Source organism: Castanea sativa, chromosome 1 (assembly GCF_040712315.1).
Source record: "Castanea sativa cultivar Marrone di Chiusa Pesio chromosome 1, ASM4071231v1".
Lineage (NCBI taxonomy): Eukaryota > Viridiplantae > Streptophyta > Magnoliopsida > Fagales > Fagaceae > Castanea > Castanea sativa.
Genome location: NC_134013.1, coordinates 29,592,871 through 29,617,619, shown reverse-complemented (window position 1 = coordinate 29,617,619; position 24,749 = coordinate 29,592,871). Strand labels below are relative to the sequence as shown.

Below are 24,749 nucleotides of genomic sequence, written 5' to 3'. Positions count from 1 at the left end.
AAACCGTGTTTTCCCCTCAATTCACCGAAATAATTTTAGGTAGTATCAATTTATTTTGCAAATTTGGCAAGGAATGGCCGCATCCAGCGTCCTGTCTCATGTTGGACTTAATAAGTCTACCATTATTCCACCAAAAAATAACACATCCATCGGGCAAAGCAGACTGTAAACACACTCCAGTCCTTCACCTTCTTGTCCAACTCCAAAACCAAATGATAATAGGAAACTTCCGCTGCTGTGCTTCAGAATGAGCTTCTTATACCACTTCCATGTTTACATTTTAAATTACACCGATCGAAATAATTCTTCTCAATTTTACAAATCAAACTTTGAGAAACCAGTTACCTATGTTGACAATGAAACATCAATTATCAATTGTTAAACATCAACCTTTTGGATTTAGCATCAGAGGTGTTATCTGCCCATTTTTGAAGAATCCCCACATACAACGGAAAACATGTCAGCAACTGCAATTCACGGAGGCAAGGAAGGAAAAATCTGCAATGAACAAAATGGGCAAGGTCCACAAAACACCACAGATCCTGCTAGGCCCATGTTAAAAGTTTACAGACTATACAATGACTAACCAGACTAACCTCCTCTAAAAACAATTTACTAACACTACAGGAGCAATGATCACAGCACTCTATACGGGCCAAAATTACAACTCCTAAAAACAAGATTGGCTATCCACAAAAACTGATGTTCATCTATAGGATCATCTCCAATCTTCACCATCATCATCAACATCAAAATAATCACCATCAGAAATATCATCATCAGCAATGTCATCATCATATAGGTCTGCATCATTTGACAAGCCATGGTTGTCCAAGTCCTCAGATTCCAATGATTTGTCACTTCCACTCTCACTTTCAAGTTCTTCTGACTCATTTTCAGAGGCTTCACTCTTCTCCTTCCTCTTCCTCTTCGGATATCTCATCAGGATAAATTATTTTCAGCTGACAACCACAAAAAAGAATAAGGGAGAAGTAAATAAATAAAAGCAGACTTGAGGAGGAAAAAAGAGGAAGAAAGTTTATAATTACCATTTGAATCATCTGTCTCATATTCTGATTCATCGGGCCCATCATAATAATCCTCTTTATCAACCTGTACACTGAATCAATGACAAAACAAACTTTAGCAAGAAAGACTAAGTGCAGGTAAATAAATCCAGAATATTTGATACTTACATAGGAAACGGGTAAGTAGCGTCTTCATGAACTATGTCCATGTCATTCCTTACAGCGTAAAAGTCATACACATAGTCATCTGCAGCTAATGTATAATCACAGAAGGATTCACCAAAGAGCAATTGAAAGCATAGACAAAAATTACAGGTCAGCACTAATACTAAGCAAATGTGATGCAGGAGATGCAAGAAAATTATTATTTAATATTATTTATGTTTGCAAGTCATTTGTATTTTTATGTTTTAGGTTCTATTAGTTTATTGGGCTATTAGTATTTTAATTTGGAAGCAGGGTTATTTCTGTAATAAGGCAATTATGGTTTCTTAGTCAATTAGAACTAGGGTTTAGCAATCCTTTATAAGCAACTTATTGTACTCCTTGAGGAGTTAGTTGATATTTTGATAAATAAAAAAAACAATGGCCGTTTGGTCTTTCTTTGATCTGGTGCTGACTCCGGGTCTACCACGGGTGTGACTCACAGTGGTTTCCACGTTTGGTGCGACTCCAAGCAAGGCCTAAGTGCTTGACTCTTAGGTCATATCCATTTATTTTTTGTTGTTTCAATTTTTGTCCTGGTTGTCTGCGTCAATTTTGGTATCGAGCAAACTTCGATCTGCATTGAAGCATCACGAAGTAGGAAAGAACCGAGAAAATATCACCCAAAAAAAAAAAAAAAAAAAAATTTTGCCGTGTTTCTCATCCCATCAAACCACAGTAACCCACACACCATAAACAACCACCGCAAGTGACAGCTCTACCACCACCAGAAATCCAGCCACCACACTACCTTCAAAATCCCTTCACGACATCTCTAACAAACCAACATCAAAAAACCATATCTCAATACCCATCAAGCCATCGAAGGTTACCCATCGGCAACCTCAACCCGCCGCCGAGATTGCCTAGCCACCACGAAAAGAAAAAAAAAGAAAAAGAAAAAGAAAGAGGAGACCCATGCAAGACCCATCACTCACCAGCCGCCAAAAGCCATAAAATCAACACCTTGTGGAGACCCAACGACCACTGGCCACCAGCCGCCGCAAGGCCCAACACCGCACCTCACTCACCGGCCTCCATCACCAGGCGTCCCCATCACACCGGCGACTTCCACTTTCGTTGTCCGAGGCGCCACCGCGACGACGATCCGGCCTTCGACCGCCATCTACTCACCTTCTCCAATCGACGCCAAACCATCTCCATCGATCCGCAAGCCCGATCTGATCCTTGTTAGTGATGCACCACCGGAGGCCCTACATCTCATGCGCCTTCTTGGGACCACACTTCGATGCGGATGCGACCAAAGCTCGCTACTTGTTCTCGCACAAGCCTCACCATGAGTTCACTTACAAGTGAGACACGTGAGTTCACTTACAAAGCCAAGTTTTGCTGTTTGTGTTTATTAGTCACCTCAGGACAAGGCAAACACGTGAGTTCACTTACAAAACCAGCCCATCAGCCTTAAGTGGGCCACGTCACTTTGGGTTTGAAATTTCTTTATTTTGGTATAATTTGCTGGTTTAAAATACTATCAGTATATTCTTTACGTGTATACAAAAAAAAAAAAAAAAAAGTCCAACAGTGTATTTTATTATTAAAAAAAAAAATGGAAAAGAAGAAAGACCCAGCCCACAAAATCCAAACCTGTCAACCAACCTAGTCCAGCAACTATTTGAGAGTATAGTCTTCGGAGCCTATTCCAAAGATCTGTCCAGAGAACATCACAGCAATCCAGGTTCTTGTTCCAACTTCCAACTATTTGTTGAAACACTATTTTAGAGAATTATGATAATATCAGAAGCACCTTATTTTGATGGTTATGAAACTTATCCATGAGATTTTGTCAACTTGATGAATGGGATGGAGCAATTCTTTGAGCAAGCAAATTTTGCAAATAATAAAAAGGTTAGGTACGCCAAGTTGAAGTTACGAGGTAAAGCACAAAAGTTTTGGGAAAAGCTTGAATATTTCCGCTATCTAAACAATGAAGCTGCCATTAGTGTGTGGGAAGATATGAAGGAAAAGCTTTGTGATGAGTATTTGTCACCATACTATCGAGCTAAGTATCTACCCCAATCTCAATGTGGTACTTTTCAAGTTGAAGCAAATACGATGAATTTTCATTCCATTTCATGTCCTCAATGCACTTTTGAACAATCTACCAAGGAATTAAAGGAGTTATCTGAAAAGATCAAGAAAAATGTTCAAGACATGATTACTCAAATGAAACAAATGAAGGCTCAAACCAATTCATTTGGGAAACCAGTGATAATTGATCATAATGAACTTATTGCTGCCCCCATAGAAGACAACATTGATGATGATATCTTGGTTGTGGAGAATCCTCAAGCAACACCAAAGCCTAATGTTGACACAGACATTCATGCCTCGACAAGTATTGCCCTCCCATGCGTGCAAGGATATGAATCTATTGAAGAGCAGCAAGGTGAAGAGATGGTTTCTAAAGAGAGTATTATGTTAGAGGGTGCCCATGATGTGATATTGGAAGTTAATGAATCTGCTTTTGATCAGCCTTCCATGGTGCATGAAGAAAAACAGTTTGCCAAAGTGGAGAAAGTGGATAACATAGTGCTTCCACGGGTTCAAGATAAGATTATGTTGATTCCACACATTGATTTTGTTATTCCGGAAAGAGTTTGACATGGTGGAATTCAAGGTTTTTCTTTTCTCTATGCTACCTAAAGTGATTCCGAGGGCGGAAGCAAGTGTTACTTGTCGACATCCTAATCCTTCAATGCTTTAGAACTCGAGGTCGAGTTTTCTCCAACAGAGAAGGAGAATGATGCAGGAGATGCAAGAAAATTATTATTTAATATTATTTATGTTTGCAAGTCATTTGTATTTTTATGTTTTAGGTTCTATTAGTTTATTGGGCTATTAGTATTTTAATTTGGAAGCAGGGTTATTTCTGTAATAAGGCAATTATGGTTTCCTAGCCAATTAGAACTAGGGTTTAGCAATCCTTTATAAGCAACTTATTGTACTCCTTGAGGAGTTAGTTGATATTTTGATAAATAAAAAAAACAATGGCCGTTTGGTCTTTCTTTGATCTGGTGCTGACTCCAGGTCTACCCTGGGTGCTGACTCCTAGTGGTTTCCACGTTTGGTGCTGACTCCAAGCAAGGCCTAAGTGCTGACTCTTAGGTCATATCCATTTATTTTTTGTTGTTTCAATTTTTGTCCTGGTTGTCCTGCGTCAAAATGTATATAAATCATAACAATCTTCATATTGATCACAAGCATAACATTGGAAAAAATTGACACTAGAAAACTCATATTTGTTTCTTTTAAAAAAGGGGTAACAAGGCTGCAAGAGCTACAACTCTATATCTATTTTCCACATTAACTTGAAATCAGTTTAAAACGAAAGACTGAAATGGTTACTGAAGACATAAAGCATGTATGACGGTGAATAATAGTTATCAATGAACTACCTTGTTTTAACATGGAAGCATGTAAGTCAGATTCAATCTCTGAAGCAGCAGATGGAATCATCTCTCTTAGTAGAGGCAGATAACTAGACAATATCATATGATCCTCCAATGATATATCTCTGCAATAAGAATAAAGGGGCAACCATAGTCAAAAAGAAATTTCCAATTATGACCAGAGTCACCAGACCAGGAATTTCATAATGAGAAAAACTTATTCCTGCTGTTTCACCTCCTCAGATCTTTCCTCTACATCAACATGAACAACATCATAAAACCGACACATTTCATCTAGTTCTTTATTATGCATTGCCTCTTGGTTTCCTTTTCTACTCCTCCATATTTGTTCAAAACGAGCATTTTTCGCTAAGACCTAAAGGAAGAGAAAAGTTTGAAATACAGTTGTGTTGGAAAAGGAATATAAAAAAGACAAGTTTCACAAAGTACACATTGGATAACTGATTATACAAAATGAAATCATATGACAGATCCCCATGCACGCAGAATAGAATTTCTGGATAAAAATCAAAGCTAAGAAGGGTTGTAGGATGTTGAGGTTGGACTTTAAAAATCAATAAGATCCAAAAATAATCAAACTTGGCTAATTTATATCAAAACCGATTTCAAACAAACTTCGATGCAAGATAAGAAAAAGGTGAACTGTGTAGGTTATTTTTAAAGTAGTCCAGAACCATGTAATGTTGTAATGTTCTGCTCGAGTTAGGCTTAAGAAAAAATTACAAGCTCTAATATGAAAATCATCTGATTGCCATTTATTTTATAAATTATCCGAACCAGCACCCACCAAGCCAAGCCAGAGAAGCTTTGTATATCTTAGCAGCCCTAACTGTTGTAAAATTTCATATCAACTTCTCAATCCTTACGATTCCCAGCCCCATTAGCTTATAATTACTATTACTATTTATTTTATAATAATGTCCCATGAAAACATGTGGCACAAGAAGACTCTGCCTGTGTCATAAACAAACAACCTTTCAATAGTTTGGACCAGTGGTGGCTCCAGGAATTTTGTCTAGAGTGTTCCTATTTCACTTTGAAAAAAATTTGGGTCATTTCGGTCTATTTCGGGTGTTTCGGGACATTTCGGTAAATACCAGCCGAAATTCAAAATTTGGCAAGCATGAAGTTTGTAGTTAAAAAAAAAAAAAAAAAAAACTCTTAAAACCAAAACAAATTTGCATTCTGTACACCGAAAAACCTCAAAAGGAAAAAAAATTAAAAAAATAAAAAGTAAATAAAATAATGAACAAAGGTACCGGCACAATAAACTATAATTTCATTTGAAATATTAATAAAATTATTAATTATTGTTGTTTAGTTGTTTCATAAATTTGTTTGTCTTTTATAAACTATAATTTGCTGCATTGTTGTTGTGAGGTCACTTCCCCAATTAATCGGTTATTGTCCGCTTTGGGGAGCCAGTCCCTCACGGTTTTGTCCTCGTCCCCGAGTGTAGGCAGGATTTTCACCTCGACCAAGGGTTGGCCTTGTAATCACAGGCTTGACATCAAGTCCCACATCGGTTAGAGAACCCTCCCACTCATGGTTTATAAGCTTCTGGAGCAACCATGAGTGTACCACTACAGTTGTTTCATTAATTATTAAATTATTAATTGTTGTTTAGCCTAACATAATTTAATTTGTTTGTCTTTTATAATGTATTAGTTAATTAAATTATTAATTATTGGTGTTTAGTTGCTTCATTCATTTTTTTTACTAACTATTAAGAGTCTAGCACACTCCTCATTGTGCGTTAGCACACACCTCATGTGTGCACACACCCCTGCCTCTGCATGCCTTTTAGTTCAAAATTTGTTTGACATAAAATTTTCGAGGGTGTTCCTGATATTGCTTGAGGGTGTTTTCTTTTTTTAACGGTAAACAAATAAAAATTAATAAATTATTATATAAAAAAAAAATTCAAGCCAGGGTGTGCCTAGGAACACCCTGGCTTCTGAGTGGCGTCGCCACTGGTTTGGACAAAATAAAACTGGACTAGTCTTTGAACAGAACTCAACACAGTTGTGATCTCAACAACTTACGCTTAAAAGGTAATTTAAATGACCCACTGGGACAGTGGGCGGCTTGATCTAGTAGTATTAAGGTCTATGGGTAGTCCATTAGCCCAATAGGTTAGGTAATATGTTCATTTTTGCTACTCATGGGCACCCATTAGGCCAGCTCACTATCTTAGCCCAGTTGCCTCGCTTGCCACTCTAGCTCAATTGAGTTATAAATATATATTTATAGCTCGGATTTTTTTTTCCCAAATAAAAAAAATTAGAACATTGGCAAGTGGGAAATGATCAAAATTTAAAATTAAAATTGATATTTGCAAATAAATTAAAATTTGCAAATTATAGACACTTGCGAAATAATCAAAGTTAATCAATGATTTTTATAAGTATCTTTAATAGTTCAATTTGACAATTTGTGTCTTGTGACATATGTATATAATATATATACTTCTAATTTATTAATTAAATTTTCTAAGCCAATTAAAGGCTTGTTAAAACTTAAAAGCCCAATAAAAGTCCATTAAAAGCTCATGGATGCTTTAGGCCCAACTCACTTGTCTAGCCTGCTAAATGCCCAAGGGCATTGTCCCTAGGCTGGGTCATGGCCCAAGGTTTTTCCCTTGAACTCGATTCGTTGATTGGGTGATGGCTTGCCTACCCGTCCCAACTTACCCAGCCCATGGGCCGAGTAAAACAGGTCGGACAGGCCCATTTCTGGCTGTTAAAAGCATATACATAACAAATGCGACTACAAGTAACAAGACAATTCTTTTGCCAATATGTAAGTACCTTTTAATGGTGGAAAAGAGCTAGGTTGATGCAAATGCAAATGGGTCAATTCAAGAAGGACGTGAATATGAAATATTTTTAATATCGGATAATAGTAGTGCATCTCTCAAACTTGGCTTTTAAATAAAGGAAAACTCTTATATTTTCCATTTATATCTAACTATTTTCTTGGTTCTTAAGGTGTCCAGGAAAGCAGAATAAAACTTAAACCTAATTTAATTTATGGATCAAGCTACTAACAAATTTGTGGTTCTTAAGGTGTCTAAGAAAGCATAATAAAACTTAAACCTAATTTAATTTCTGGATCAAGCCACTAACAAATTTGTCCTCTTGGCTATGTGATGCAACAAGATAATTTGCTTTCAGGATTTAACGAAAAAGTAATTTTTGTGACACAAATTTTCATAGTATTTTTCACAACTATGAAGGTGAAATATTGTGATTAAAGCAATATCATATTTACTTGGATCCATTGATAACACTTTTTTTTTTTTTTTCATATTTCTCCCAAAAGAATAATGAATGGTATATTACACATAATAATGAATTAACGATAATACATTTAAAATTGATTTGGAATGCTCTTAAGCACTGGATCACTACTTGTCGTAGGGGACATGAGAGTAAGACAGACAATTTGCATAAGGCTCACGCGCAATGTCCTTGAATTCCAGGGACCTACTTCTTGCTTTTTCATCGTGACTACTACTCTAACGGTCTAACCAAGATTGTGACTCACATTTGTTTTGACTTGAAGCATTTTCCTTGTGTTAAGGAACGTAAGACCAACGCAATTTGTTGGTATTTGCACAAGGAAACAAGAAACGTCCTAGAAAATAAGGGACCCACGACCCCATCTTTACACTTGAATGACATTCAATGAAGCTACACAGTAGTGGAATCTACATATTGGGATTCACATGTTAAGAGAGAAATGATGCCTATGCTGAATGTATTAGATAATCATTGTCACGTCATGTATTGTTGTTTCTAAATTCATTTTTACATGCTATCTAATAAGTTTGAATGAAAAAGTCTCTTGATATCGAGAGTTTCATTGACTTTTTCAAATTATCTATGCGTTTTGTGTTAGGGTAGGTCCTGTAAAGCACAAACTCAAATGTTATGTGATTAATATATATATATATATATATATATATATATATATATATATTCTATGTATATTTTTCCCTCACAAGGGGGTAGACTCCACATATGTGGGGTCAATTATCATATGAGAGGGGGATATGTGTATTAGATGCATGGTGTATCAACTCATGATTAATATTTAAAAAAGTAAGGGAATTTTTTTGGGTGTCGGCATGACTCAATTTGAAGTTGTATAACATGCCATTATAGGAAACTAGACAAAAATATAAAGAGTGAAACCCATGGGCAGGATACACTAGGCTGGTCCAGCCAATCGAAATTCAAAACGGCACTCTTGGCTAGGCGATGTTGCAAGTTGCAACATAATTTTTCCTTTATAATTTTGATTAAAGAAACAAAAGTTTAGGTTGGAGAGAAATTACAGCTTCTTCTTTCAAAATTGTTCTGGAAAATATAAGGTATTTTTATAACAATTATTGTAACATATACAAGAAATTTAGGTGCAGGTTTTGTGTATTGCAATTTTTTTAATTTGCACCTGTATTCTATAATTAGCGAGTCAGTTGTGTTGCTCTCTGCAGAGTTAGTTGTGAGTTGTATCTTCTTGTATTTGTTTCATCTTAGTGAAAGTTACTCGCTTATCAAAAAACATATTACTGCAAATTCCAATTTTTGTATGTGAGGATGATGAGATTGCAAATTGTCCAACACCGTTAATCAAGAAAATCGAAGAAATGAGGCTGCAAATTCCAGTTTTTAAATTTTAGAACTCCATGTTATTTACTACTACCATAAAATGCTCTACTTCCATTATGGGGGCCGGGATTATCTACAATCAAACTCCCAGCTGAGCAAATCTATAGTGGTCCATTGTTGTATCGTAAAAGAAGAAAGAAGCTATTTGTAACATTTCATCTGTTGACCATAGTCAAAGACCTCAGTCCCAAGTGTCCTACAAAGTACAGCATATTTGATTTATCAAAAAAACAAACAAACATACAAAAGTACAGCATATTTAGCCCAATTTCTATGTTTGCCAAATATAAGAGCCACATGGCTTATTGGTTTTGCCTACTTTTCTTCAAATCAGGCTCCAACTCACTTGGGCTTTTTTTTAAGGACCCAAAAAACAAAAACAAAAACAAAAACAAAAAAAATCTAAAACTCTTCTGGGATGCTCCCAAGCACTGGAACAGTAGTAGGGGACACAATACTAATTTGATTTGTTGGTATTTGCACAAGCTCAAGTGCTACATCCTTGAAATCAAGGACCCCTCCATCTTTGCACTTGGACAACATTCGAGCCGCTTCTTCCTTCGTCATCCTGACTTTAACTCTCATCACCTCCTTTTTCTCAACAGTAGTACTGCTACCACAGCCAGCTCCTCTCACAAAATCCTTACCATCATCTTCTTTGGGAATCAATGGTACTTTTGAATATGCAAAATGATCTTTACCACTCTTCTCTGCACACTTCTTTCTTGATGCCTTTTTGTCTAGCTCATCTCTGTATATGGTTTTTGAATCAGTAGTGGGGTTTCTAGGTACTAGTAGTTTATGAAATGAAAACATGTCGCAAGCTAGCAAATTAAGGAGTTCCGCAGATTTAGAGCTAGTGAAAAAGATTAAGAGAGAGAGGTGTTAGTGCGTATTGTGTATAAGAGGAATGGATGTAGAGTAGAGGTGGTGATATGGAGTATGGAGCATGAACAATGTGGGTTTATAGAGGGTTGTGAGAGATGGAGAAGATAGTGACATGAGCATTGAGTGTTATCTGGGCACGACACAACACGGCACAGAGAGCGCAAATAACGTGGGTAAACCTGGGCGTCAAGTGCACGATATAGAAAAAGACTTCAAATCAAAGAAACTATTCACCACACAAGCTGTAGTCTCTAGTCGACCGGTTGACTGTCAAAGTGGACCACTTAATTTAATTATTTATTTTGTTTTGTTATTGATTTTTGGTAAATAGTAATAAAGAATTAGAGGGAAATTGCCTGAGTAGTACTTTATTTTTTTTTATTCTTTTTTGTTTGCCTTTTTGTGGATGAAAATTGTAAGAGGGGGGTGGACCCTATGCCTGAAAGCAAAACCTAATGTCGGAGAGCTAAAGATTAATGCAACTTTTGAATGAGTTAGTGCTCTTTTTCAGCATGAGGTTCTATTGGATCCTGAGAGTTGCAATCTTAGTGGCTATTCGTATTAATGGCCGTGTTTGTTTGGTGTGAAGTAAGAATATTTGAATACATTGTTCAACTTTAAATCAGACTCATTTAATAATAATGCCAAAATCCCACAATACATGATCTTTCTATCAAACAAGATACAACTCATTTCTATTGTTTAACAGACAACTGATTGAAGGCCGTGTTGCATGGTTTTGGTCAATACTTATTTTCCTAAATTATCAACCGTGTAACATTTTGCACTTTTGTATTGGTGCAAAGTGTTACACGGGTGATAGTTTAGGAGAGTAAGTATACATTTTAATAATTTAGGAGGTAAGTGTAAAAGATATATAGTTTTAAAATCAAAGTGTACACTCTCATAATTTATGGGGTAAATATAAAAGTGGTATAGTTTAGGGAGTAAGTGTGCATTCTTATAGCTTGGAGAGTAAGTACAAATATGGTACTAACGCCTAGGTAACTTAGGCCTAAGGTCCCATCACAAAAACAAATTTTCCCTAGGAAAAAAATGCCTCATTCTCATCATAAAAGACCCAAAATTTTATTAATGATTGAGCATTTTTTTAATGAGTGAAATCCTAAATTGTTTTTAAAAAATGTTGCAAATGTGTTAGATTATCAATGATGACTAATCTCCCTTTAATAGTTTGAGACTTTAATTTTTGTAAACTAATTTCCTACAAAATTACACACCAAATAAGAACTATCTATCTATCTATTTATCTATCTCTCATAAAAGCAAGATATAAAATTAAATTTTAGATTACAATGTTAGCATTGTCATATATTCACTTTAAAGTAAGTTTTTTTTTATAAATATTTTTTAAAAATATTTTTATTAAAATTTATGCTTCAACTATAATATTTAATCCTTTATATGAAATTAAATTAAGTTTAGTTAGTATTATTCATCAATTTATAAATTTAATGGATCAAATTAGTCTTAGTTTAATTAGCATTAAATAATTTTATTTAATTAATGTTTACATATAAAATGACCTGCGTAAGTGTTTTACCTTAGGTCCCAAATTATGTTGTGCCAACCTTGTATGGTACAGTTTAGGAGGAGTAATTCCAAAAACATTATAATTATCGAATGCTAATAAAATAAGCCAACATGCAACTTGTGTAGTTAACTTGGTCATAGGATTTTTTTTTTTTTGCTTAGTAAGTCTGACAAACTCAAATTATTCTAAAACTAAAGCACAATGACACAATCCGATTCATCTATAGCCTAAACATGAAAATAACTTGTTTCATCCAAGATTCCAAGTATTTTATATTGTCTCTTATTCGTCTAGCATTTCCTCAATTTGAGCTTCGACGTCCTCTTCTTTTCTTCACTTTAACACAGATTTATTCGTGATTTAGACTTGTTCAATATGTTATTATAGAGATTTGTACTTCATGGTTAGTCTGTGAACTGTTAGCTAATGACAAAATCACGGAGCAAGATATGTGATTGTGAGAAAAAAGAAGAAGACAAACTTTAATTCCTGCAGTAACTGGAAGGCAAGCTTATGTAGTACCCGGGCAAATAAACCAAACCCTGTTGTTTATTAGAACAATAACTGATCACATGGTGAACAAATTATTAAGAAACAAAACATACACAAAAAGTCAAAAACAATGTCTGAGGCAGAGTGAGAGAGGGAGGGAGCAGAGTTCTTAATTTTAGAAGAACTTTGCCGAACATGTGAATTCAATTTTTTTAGGAACGTAGAAGCCAAAGGAACACAATTTATTATATGAACGAGATCTATTTTTTAACTTAAAGGGACATAAGACCAACACAATTTGTTGGTCTTTGCAGAAGAAAACAGAACACGTCCTCTAGAATAAGGGACCCCCGACCCCATCTTTGCACTTGAATCACATTGAATGAAACTTCCCGATCATCTTGAACTCTACCCTACAACAGTAATACTATAATTTATTATCAGCTGTTTCCAAGCAAAGGCAGAAGCTGCTGCTAAGAAGTTCCTCCGACAGGTCTTGAGCTGCATGTAGCACGTGTCCTAGGTCCTAACAATTCCTATGCCCTCAATTTTATCACAGTTTTTGCCACAATTTGCTAAAGTATGGTCAACTTAGAGAAGTGGACAACCGCTTTCATATTGATATACCATTTTTTCACAAGCATTCTACAATTGACTATGTTAAAATTGTGGTAAAAGTTATGATACAAAAGTTATGTTCCTAGACTTTATCATGTCCTAATGTTGAGAAAGTCTCATGTGCACCTATTATATATATGCAGTATATATCTTACATGTCAACCTCACACAACACAACTGTGGAATCTACATATTGTTAGTGGGGTTCGCATGTTAAGAGAGAATTATGCATATGCTGAATGAATTAGATAATTATTGTCTAGTATTGTTGTTTCCAATTGCATTTCTATACGACATCTAGTAAATTTGAATAGAAAAGTTTCTTGAAATTAAGAGTTTCACCGACTTTTTTACATTATCTATTGTGTTTTGTTTTGTGCTGGGTCCAATGGACTACTTTCTTATTGTTATGTGATTAAAATGTGAAAAAGTAGGTGATTTTTTCAGTGACCGTAACAAGAGCCAATATGAAGTTTTATGTAATGGAATATAGAATGTAATTTGCATTCAACAATAATATATAGTGATATGTAATTGAAAAATAGAATTATAATATTTTTTATATATATAGAAAATTGTTATTAAAAGGGTTTTTCTTAAAAAATATACTATAAGAGTTCAAAAATTGAGAATATAAAAAAAATATAAAATAAAAACTTACATAAGAGAACCAAGAACTTAAAGTGTTCATTATTTTGTTTTTTTTATACTAAACTTCTCTTGACATAATATCCTGCACGCAAATTCAAAAGTAAAGAACAATAAGTGAGATGAATTTATTATATTAAAATATAAGCATAAGTTGTTTTTTTTTTTTTTAAATTTTAACAACGTGGGGTATATTGTGTGGGATTTAACTATAGGAATGACTTATTGGTCAAGAGGGATTGTATCAAAAACCGTGGTTGAATATATATAAAAGTTGAAAACATTTTGATAATAAATTTTTAGTTGGAGTAGAATTTAAATTTCTAAAACTTAGATGATAAAGTTTTATCTAAATTAAATTATTGTTAAATTTAGTAAGATGCAACTTGAGGGAAAAAAAAAAAACAAAAAACAAAAACCTGGGTAGTGTGTGATTTAAGTTTAGAAATTTTTTATAATAAACTTTTAGTTTGAATAGAATATAAATTTGTTTTAAATCATTCTTAAAGCATGCAACCTGAGGGAAAAAAAAAAAAACAAAAACGTGGGTTGAGATTTAGGGCTTGTTTGGCTTCAAAAAGTTATTTTAATAAATTAGTTTTTTTTTTAAAATCTTGACATTAATTTGGTGTTATTGTTAACTAATTAATAATAGTAGTCACTTGGCACAATCACGGCTTTTAAGCTTAGCTCTTATTATATAGTTAGGGCTCGTTTGGTTTCAAAAAGTTATTTTAATAAATTAGTTATTTTTTTAATCTTGACATTAATTTGGTGTTATTGTTAACTAATTAATGAGAGTAACCACTTGGCACAACCACAACTTTTAAACTCAACTTTTATTATATAGTACATAATATGATATGATTCATGAGTTGTGTGGTATTTCAGTTTAGAAAATTTTGATAATAGAGTTTTAGTTTTATTCAAATTAAACATTTGTTAAACCAATTGGTGTTTAATTTCAGCCTACATCAAAAACCGATTTGTGTCTTAGTCTAACGATAAAGAGCTATCATCAGGAGCGGATATCATAGATTGAAACTTTTATTATATACCATATGATATGATATGACATAGATAGATTAATGTACCTTATCGGTAATTTAGGTGCAGCTCTTGTGTAATGCATATTTTTAATTTGCACCTGTGGCGTTTACTTAGTCAGTCAATTTTGTTTTGTTGCACTGAAGAGTTTGTTGTAGGTTGTTATCTTCTTGTATTTGTCTGATTTTAATGAAAGTTGCTCATCAAAAAACATATACTGGATTTCTGCAAATTCCAAATGAGGCACAGACTTCAGTGAGAGTAGTAATGTAGAAAGTCATTTTATTCATGACCCATGAGCATGAAACACATTTGAGTGGTTCACTACTACGATAAAATGCTCTACCTTCTGAATGGGGACTGGGATTATATACAATCAAACTCCAGGCTAAAGCAATTCTATAGTGGTCCATTGTTATACCGTAAAAGAAGAAAGAAGCTATTTGTAACATTTCATCTGTTGACCATAGTCAAAGACTTCGGTCCCAAGTCTCCTCCGAAGTACAGCATATTTGATTTTTCAGAAAAACAAACAAACAAAAAAAGTACAGAATATTTAGCCCAATTTCGATGTTTGCCAACTCTAAGAGTCACATGGCTTAGTGGTATTGCCTAATTTTCTTCAAATCAGGCTCCAATTCACCTGGGCTCTGTTATAAGGACCCAAAAAAAAAAAAAAAAATCTAAAACTCTTCTGGGATGCTCTCAAGCACTGGAAAAGAAGTAGGGGACACAATACTAATTTGGTTTGTTGGTATTTGCACGAGCTCAAGTGCTACATCCTTGAAATCAAGGACGCCTCCATCTTTGCATTTGGACAACATTCGAGCTGCCTCTTGCTTTGTCATCCTGACTTTTACTCTAATCACCTCCTTTTTCTCAACAGTAGAAGTAGTACTGCCACCAATACCATAGCCAGCTTCTCTCACAAAATCCTTACCATCATCTTCTTTTGAAATCAATGGTACTTTTGAATATGCAAAATGATCTTTACCACTCTTCTCTGCACACTTCTTTCTTGATGCGTTCTTGTTTAACTCATCTCTGTATATGGTTTTTGAATCAGTAATGGGGTTTCTAGGTACGAGTAGATTATGAAATGAAAATATGTCGCAAGCAAAGGAGTTCCACATATTTAGAGCTAGTTAGAAAGAGAGAGAAGTGTTGGTGTGCATTGTATATAAGAGGAATGGAAATAGAGGTAGTGATATGGTATATGGAGCATGAACAAAGTGAATTTATAGAGGGTAGTGACAAGTGATAGACGGGGAAGATAAGTGACAAGAGCATGGAGTGTTATCTAGGCACAACACAACACAGCAAATACTGTGGGTGAACCTGGGCGTCAAGTGCACGACATAGACAAAGACTTTAATATAGTTGAAAGAGAATCTTCACCGCACAAGCTGTAGTCCCTAGTGGACCGGTTGACTGTCAAAGTGGAGACTGGAGTCCTTGAATTTAATTATTGACTTTGTTTTGTGATTAATTTTGGGCAATAGAGTGAAATTGCTTGAGTAGTACGTTATTTATTTTCTTTTCTTTTTTCGGTGATGAAAATTGTATGATTGGATTTGGAAGTGGAGCCTATGCCTGAAAGCAAAACCTGATGTTGGAGAGCTAAAGAGTTAGCAACTTTTGAATGGGTCAGTGCTTTTCTCATTATGGGGTTTTATTGGTCTTGTGCAACTGAGAGTTGCAATTTTAATGGCAATTCATGTTAATTGGTTGTGTTTATTTATGTTGAGGTAGTAAGGATATTTGAATACATTAGTTAGGATGTGTTAGAAGTATATGGTTAAATGATTAAATTTATCATATTCCAATAGCTTAAACTTTTGGAACAATCGGTAATTTAATATGGTATCAAAGTATGAGATCCTAAGTTCGATTTTTATCTCCTCCACTTTACCTTCCATTTAAATTCCTATAGTTGAAGGTCCATTTTGCATGGTTTTGGTCATAAACAATATAAAAGATTATTATATAACTTCATAATTTTTGAAAAGTTACATTTTGTTTTATCCCACCTCAGTAATTTTTAACATTCCTGGTTTTCAAAAAATGAAAAAAAAAAAAAAACATTCCTCTACCTATGAACGGGAATATGCATGAAAACAATTTAAAAAAAAAAAAAATTGAGCACTAATAAATCAGGCAACTATAGAAGTAGTTGGTAACATAAATTAAGCCAAACATACAACTTTTGTAGCTAACTCAGCAATTGGATTTTTTTGGCTTAGTAATTCTTCACAAGCCCAAATTATTCTAAAACTAAGGCACAATGACACAATCCGATTCATCAATAGCCTAAACATGAAGATAGCTAATAGTCTAGCACTTCCTCTATTTGAGCTTCCACTTACTCTTTTTTTCTTCACTTTTGCACCGATTTACATGCGATTTAGGCGTGTTCAATATATTATTATAGAGATTTGTACTTCATGGTTAGTCTATGAACTGTTGGTAAATGAGAAGTCATGTTCACCATAGAGCAAGATATCAAGATCATGTACAACAGCAGAGCTCAAATACAAAGCATATTGGTGAACCAGAACAGGGTAAACAAGCTTCAGTAACTGCAGGTTGTAGTTGCAGACCAACTAAACAGCTTCAAGGAGGAATTGCAGAGAGTAGCAGTAGCAGATTTAATAAAGAAGAAGAAATAGACCAGAAACGACTGTAGTTTCGCCTTTCTGCTTTGTTAGTTCGTTTGTAGAAAACGACATGTAGTTTAACTTATTTCTGTTTTCTGATGTAAGTGATTACACGTGCCACACGTGCCTGAGTTTGTTAGAATTTCTGTTTTAGTTAGTTAAGTTAGTTTTTGCTTCCCTCTTCTTCTGGGTTCAACCCGATGCTGTGTATAAGGATTTTTTACCAATTAATTAATGCAATTCATTCACTTCTGCCAATTCTATTATCTGATACAAGATAAGTGAGGAACTAAAAGGCCAACTTAATTCCTAGGCAAATAAACCAAACCCTGTTGTTTAGAACAATAAATGATTACATGGTGAACAAATTATTTATTAAAAAAAAAAATGTATACATACAATGTATGAGAGAGAGGGGAGAGAAAAGTTCTTAAACATAAAATTTATGCAGGTGAATATATTTCTTAGAAGAATATTTTGCCGAACATGTGAATTCAATTTTTTTAGGAACGTAGAAGCCAGAGGAACACATTTTACCATGCGAACGAGTTCTATTTTTTAGCTTAAAGGGACATAAGAGCATTAGCATTGGGTATGTGATTGTTTTTGGTTTGGGTATGTGATTGTTTTGCATTGGGTCACAGTGGGAGTGGACTAGTGGTGATAGTTTGATCAAAATTTTAATATTATTTGTTGGAATATTTTATATTATTTTAATGAGTTGTTTGTAAAAATAAAAAGGCTAAAATGTAAAAGTCACCCTCTAAGTTTTACCAATTTTCATTTTAGTCCTCTAAGTTTATATTTTGTTATTTCAGACCTCTAAGTTTCAATTCTTCCCAATTCAGTCTTCCGTTAATATTCCGTCCATGGTTCCGTTAACTTGTCCAAAAACTTATTTATTTCTTAATTAAAAAACGTTAATTAAAAAAAAAACCCAGTACATCATCTGAAGAACACATCTGAAGAATAAGAAATAGAAACCCCACTAACCACTTCAGCCTAACTGCCTAACCCATCAATAATTGAGATTGAAAGGGAGAAAGCCAAATTATGAGGGAGAAATAAATAATTAAGAAACAGAAAGCAAATTACAGGAACCCAGTAAGGCTCTAATACCGGCAGATCATGAGGAAGAAAGTGAGAGATTGACACACGTTTAACCCCAGCAGAAAGATTCTTCCTCCGACCTGAAATAAACCAAGTAATCCACTGTGAAATCGGGTTAAAGAACCCCAGAGACCTAGACTAAACTCAGGTACTCAACTCAGTGATGCTCAAGCACCCAAGGTTCTCCAGCCTCATGGTCTGTGACTCCAGTGGCCGAGAACACAGGTGCCGCATTGCGAGTCCAAGAGAGAGAGGAGGTATTTCGGTTGGAGTCAAGTACATTTGGAGCGAAGTCGCTGAGGACTGGCCTGAGTCGAGATGCCGAGTACACCAAGAGCAGAGCCGCCGAAATACCTTCTCTCCCTCTCGATCTCTTTTTCTCCCTCTTGATCTTGTTTTCTCCCTCTCGATCTCCATTATAGATGGGTTAGGCAGTTACGCAGAAGTGAGTAGGGGGTTTCTATTTCTTATTCTTCATATGGGTTCTTCAGATGGAGGATGTACTGTTTTTTTTTTTTTTATATTTTAATTAACATTTTTTAATTAAGAAATAAATAATTAAATAAAAATTAAATATTAAGTAAAAGGGCAAAACTACACCGTTTTTGGACAAGTTAACAGTAGCCATGGATGGAATATTAACAGAAGACTGAATTAAGAAGAATTGAAACTTAGAGGACTGAAATAACAAAATCAAAATTTAGAGGACTGAAATGAAAAATAGTGAAACTTAGAAGGCCACTTTTGCATTTTAGCCAAATAAAAATAAAAATATTTAAAAAATTATAAAAATAAAATAGTAAAATAGATAAAATAAGTTGGTAGGGATATAAAATAGAACTGTTTTTTAGCTGAAATCCCTAACACCAACAACCCAATTGGTTGGTATTTGCACAAGAAAACAGAACACTTCCTCTAGAATAAGGGACCCCCGACCCCATCTTTTCACATGAGTGATTGAATCACATTGAATGAACCGACTTTTTTCTCTGTCATCTTGACTTCTACCGTGGAAAAGTAATACTATAATTTATTATCAACTATTTCCTAGCAAAAGGCCGAAGCGGCTGGTAAGAAGTTCGTTCAGAACGTAGCACGTCTCCTAAGTCCTAACAACTCCTAAGTCCTAACAACTCCAATGATCTCAATATGGACAACCATGGTTATATTGATTGACCACTTTTTCTCAATCACCATTTCAAAATTTTGATAAAATTTGTGATATGAAAGTTATATATCCTTAAACTTTATCATGTCTTAGTGTTGAGAAAGTCTTATTTGTATATGTTATATGCATTATATTTCTTACATATTAACCTCACACAACAGAGTTGTGGAATCAATAAATTGTTAGTGACGTCCATATTTTAAGAAAGAATTATGCATATGCTAAATGAATTAGATAATTAACATCTTGTATTGTTATTTTCGATTACATTTTTACACGACATCTAGTAAGTTTGAGTGGAAAAGTCTCTTGAAATTGAGAGTTTCATATTTCTTACATGTAAGTCCCATACAACACAGTTGTGGAATCTACCTATTGTTAGTGAAGTTCACATTATGTAAAATGAGTTAGATAATTAACCCGTATTTTTATTTCCAATTACATTTCTACATGACACCTGGTAAATTTGAATTGAAAACTTTGTTGAAACTAAGAGTTTCAATGACTTTTCCATACCAGTCCATGTGTTTTGTGTTGTGCTAGGTCCAATCCACTACTATCTTAATATTTATATGATTAAAATGTGAAAATGTTGGTGATTTTTTCAGTGCCCGTAGTAAGACTCAATCTGAAGTTGTATGATATGCTCTTATTGGAAATTAGACAAAAATGTAAAGAGTGAAACCCATGGACAGGATACACTGTAGCCTGGTCCAGCCAAGCCAAATTCAAAATGACACTCTTAGCTAGGCGATGTTGCAACAAAATTTTTCGTTTGTACTTTTGATTTTTTTTGATTTTTTTTTTAAGCCAAAAGTTTAGCATGGAGAGAAGTTGCAGCTTCTTCTTTCTAAATTGTGCTGAAAAATAATTGGGATTTTTATAACAACCGGTTGCAAACCCATAGGATGCGTAGCAAAATATAATATAATTATTTTATAATAATATAATGTAACATTTTATGTTAAATAGTGAATAAGTTATTTAAAAGTTTTTTTTTATTGTTATAAATTTTATGTTATGAAATATATAATGTATTTCATTTGCGTTCAACAACAATATATAGTGATATATATTATAGCATTATATAAGTTTAGAATTGTAGCATTTTTTTCTTTTCTTTTCCTTCAATATAAGTATATCGTGAATAATGTCTTTTAAGGTAATCTTGCAAATCATCAAAATATATATATAAAAGCTGAGACTCTATACAGGAGTAGATGAGTTTTTACCATGTGGTGTTCTATTTCATTTAGCATTTTTAACCTATTTTCATTAAGTTTTTTTTTTTAATTTTTTTTAAAATTTTTTTACTGTTATCTAAAAGAATACATTAACTTTTTTTTTTTTTCACTATTATCGAAAAGATTTAGAAGAATGCCATTCTCTTTCTCTTTTGCAGCACTAACCAAAACTAGAACTGCACGATTACATCGTAAAGGAAAAATTAAAAATAAAATAAAATAAAATAAAAACTATCTCTAATCCAATTAATGTCTTCAAGGATCCAAGCAACCTCTAGTGAGCAAATTCTTCAAAGTTTAAAAGATCAACAAGTTCAACAAGGTTACACTCTTCTTCAACTTTTAAGAAGCTAATGCTGAAACCAAATTGTAAAGCTATTCTCACTAAAGAAGTCGTTACACTCTTCTTCAGCTCATTCTAGTCTATGATTATCTGGGGTCTTCTTCTACCCTTTCAAAACGTGTAGAAAACACTTTTTTTCATCATTTTTGCTATAGATTTGCATTAGATCATCGGATTTAGTAGGATCCGTTCATGGATGCTCTTGGTGCTCACTCTTATGACACTTTGGTCGAGCTTGAGAGGGAGTCTTAATATGAGAAGAAGCTTAGGAGGTGGTTAAGCTCCTTTTCTTGAGGTGACCGGACATTTATCCAGCGACTTCTTGGAGATGCTACTGCTCTTCTCCACACCACACTAGATTGGCATTTGTTGGAGGTCATTACTTCTTGTTGGGATCTTGTCTTGAGATGTGTCACCATTGGGGATGTTGATCTGGTGCTCACCTTGGAGGAGTATGATCATTTTCTTTATCTTTCTACCCTTGTGAGCACTATGTTTGTTCCACCAGTGCGGCCACACTACCGCAAGAGACTCACTGATTTGTTGGACTTGAAGAATAAATTAAGGAAAAAAATGAATTTTTGAGCTCAATTAGTCCAAAATGGATTGAATGAACTAAATTGATTGAATGAACTAAATTGATTGAATTGGACTGAAGGGGATCAAATAGACCAAATGAACTAAAATGAATTGATGACCTGAAATGCTATGCTAACGTAGTTTAACAGATATCTAATAACAATAAATGCTAAGATATACTGGGAATTTAGGTGCAGGTCTTGTGTATTGCAGTTTTTATATTTGCACCTGTGGTGTTTACTTAGTCGCCAATTGTGTTTCTCTGCAGAGTTTGTTGTAAGTTATTATCTTGTTGTATTTGTTTCATTTAATGAAAGTTGTTCACTTGAACATCAAAAAACATATACTGGATTTCTACAAATTCCAATTGAGGCTGGGACTTTAGTATCAGAGTAGTATTTTTGAACGTCATGTTATTCATGACTCGTGAGTATGAAACACATTTCAAAATTATTTGCCATTTGGCCTTGGGACACAACATTCCTTTCCCCTTCAGATGAATCTTGTCCTCAAGATTCTGCAACATATAAATTAACGCTGGCTCACATTGATTGGAGAATACTCGGCCTTGGATTTTGAAGTGTTGAAGGAAAATTATGACCATGGAGACTTACACCAATTCTTTAACCATTTTTGTGAGCACTAGAAACAAGCATATCTTGCTTTTCATACCCTTGAACTTATCGGGAATGACAAATTCAATGCGTGGGATTGAGATTGGCTCATTTGAATTCATGAAAAGATCCCTTTGAACAATCTTTTCCACTTCATTGAACCTTTGATCTTCAAACTCAATTTTTGTAGAAAGTGCACCCTCCAACATATTACTTTCTTGAATTGTTGGTGGTTCTTTGATCACCAACACTTGAATTGTTGGTTCTTGAATATTTGATTCTTGAACGGGTTGGACAAGATTTTCAAATGATTTTTCCATAGGAACCTCCATTGATACTTCATTGATTGGTATTTGAAATCGATCTTGAAGGTGCATATGAACTCCACCCAATCTGTACATAATCTTGTTGCCTCTAAGGTTTGAAACCAATCATGTGCCTCTCCTTCCATGTAATATGAGGCAATGGAAACCATATCATTTGATGGTGTGTTGTTAAAAGCGAAGAATTTGTAGACCTTACAAAGCCATGGAAAAGGGTCTCCACCTTTGAATTTTGGTATCTCCATCAATTTCCTTTGAGTCAAACATGATGGCTGGATAAGGGTTTTTTATTTTTTATTTTTTTAATTTTTTTTGTTTTTGTGTGCTGCACGTGGAAACTTGTTTGAATGGCTTGATGGGTACTCTATGAGTTGAGTTTTGGATTATGGTGGGCACGAGGATTTTTTTTTTTTTGGTTGATGGTATTTAGTGGATGGCTATAGGTTGATGTGTAGTGGGTTTGAAAATAATATTTTGTGCGTTGATATTGGTGTTGGCTGGATGTGGATTTTTGTGTTGAGAAGGGTGAGTTTGGTTGCTTGTTGAGATGCGGTGATATTTCAAATGGATCAAAATGCTCTGATACCAAATGTTGTGAATTGAGAAATTAAAGATAGTGTAGTTAATTCGAGATGACTAATCTCCTGAACTTGAGAGAGGAAATAGACATTTTTTTATTAATTTTCTGCTTGCTTCATTCATAATTCCTACGTACATAAATACTAGTGAGTAGATAAGCTTTATCACAACCAAGTCCTAAAACATAGGATCCAACTCCTACTTAAATTTAAATACAAATTGAAATTAAATCTTAATCCTCATCCTAATCTACTGCATAATTTTATTAGAATTCTATTCAAATTCAAACTACTTCAACTACTTCAGAATTATCTGCCATTTCGCCTTGGGACACAACAGCTTCACTACTACCATAGAATGCGCTACCTCCTAAAATGAGGAAAGGGATTATCTAAAATCAAAATCCAAGCTGAGAATGTGCTACCTCATGGGCGTCAGATGTAACCACATAACCACAAACTTGCTAAGGGAGTCAAGCGTGGCAAATCCTAGAACAAAAAGGCTAACACAAGCATAAAGCATAGAAGCAAGCAAGCATAGACATGCAAATAAGGATGATCCAAACCCTTTGATGTGGGCCTTGGGGTTTGGGGATGACAAAGACCATAGGGTCTAGATCAGGTCCTAATCGTTAGGCGAAAACTCGAGAAAAAGGGACAAAAGCGACAAAAGGGCTACAATAGCACATGTCATGACAAATATAGCCTAGGTCGAGGCACACAAACATGGCATGGAGCACACAAGCACATGGAAGATAGCATAAAGCAAGTAGAGAACATAGATCTAAGCATGTAGGCATGTGAAAACATAGATCTAGACTTATAGTCATAGAAACATGCATGTAAACATGTAGATCTAGCACATAATCATGGAAGAACATGAATCCAAGCATATAAGCTTGTGAAGACAAGGATCTAACCATATAGCATGGAAATACACACATAAACACATAGATCCAAGCAAGGCATAGCCAACAACGTCATACAACCATGCGAGCATGTAACCCTAACATCAACATAGAACCAAATGAGGAACATGGCATAGGAAAATATGGCATAAAGCATATTGATGGAGACAAAAAGACATGTAAACAAGCATAGAAACATGTATCTAAGCTAAGAACATGCTAGGGACAAGATAAAGCAAGAAACATGCTAGATAAAACAATAAATCATGTTATTAAGGCAAAGAGAGCAAGATAAATGCTAGAAAAATATTGAGAATGTTAGGGGTGTGGATGATAGCTAAAAAGCTACATCCACAACCCTAAACCCCAAATCCAAGATGTAGAACAAAAGAAAAGAAGATTGGGTATAAGAACAATACCTTGTATTTTTGGTAAAGAGGGAAGAATCAAGAGGCTTTGATGTGTTTTTTGTGTGTTTTTGTGTTTGGAAGAGAGAAAAAAGGTGTGGAAGACATCCAGGCAAAGAGTAGAACCTAGGGAACCGACCCCTGAACTGGGTGAATTGGGTTTAGAAAAATGAGGTTCAAGATGTCTGGAAGTGCTGAACGAGATGCACAAAGACAAACTGCCCTAGTGTA

General features: G+C 34.5%; 1 protein-coding gene across 1 annotated transcript; it reads right to left on the bottom strand.

Moving 5' to 3' along the window:
* Positions 1–718: 718 nt before the first annotated feature.
* LOC142624483 (uncharacterized) lies at positions 719–10,155 on the bottom strand. The gene is given in 8 exon segments (XM_075798061.1): positions 719–916; positions 918–951; positions 953–962; positions 1,050–1,120; positions 1,197–1,281; positions 4,649–4,767; positions 4,864–5,018; positions 9,772–10,155. Coding segments are annotated over 8 exon segments (1,056 nt in total).
* Between the last annotated feature and the right edge of the window lie 14,594 nt (positions 10,156–24,749).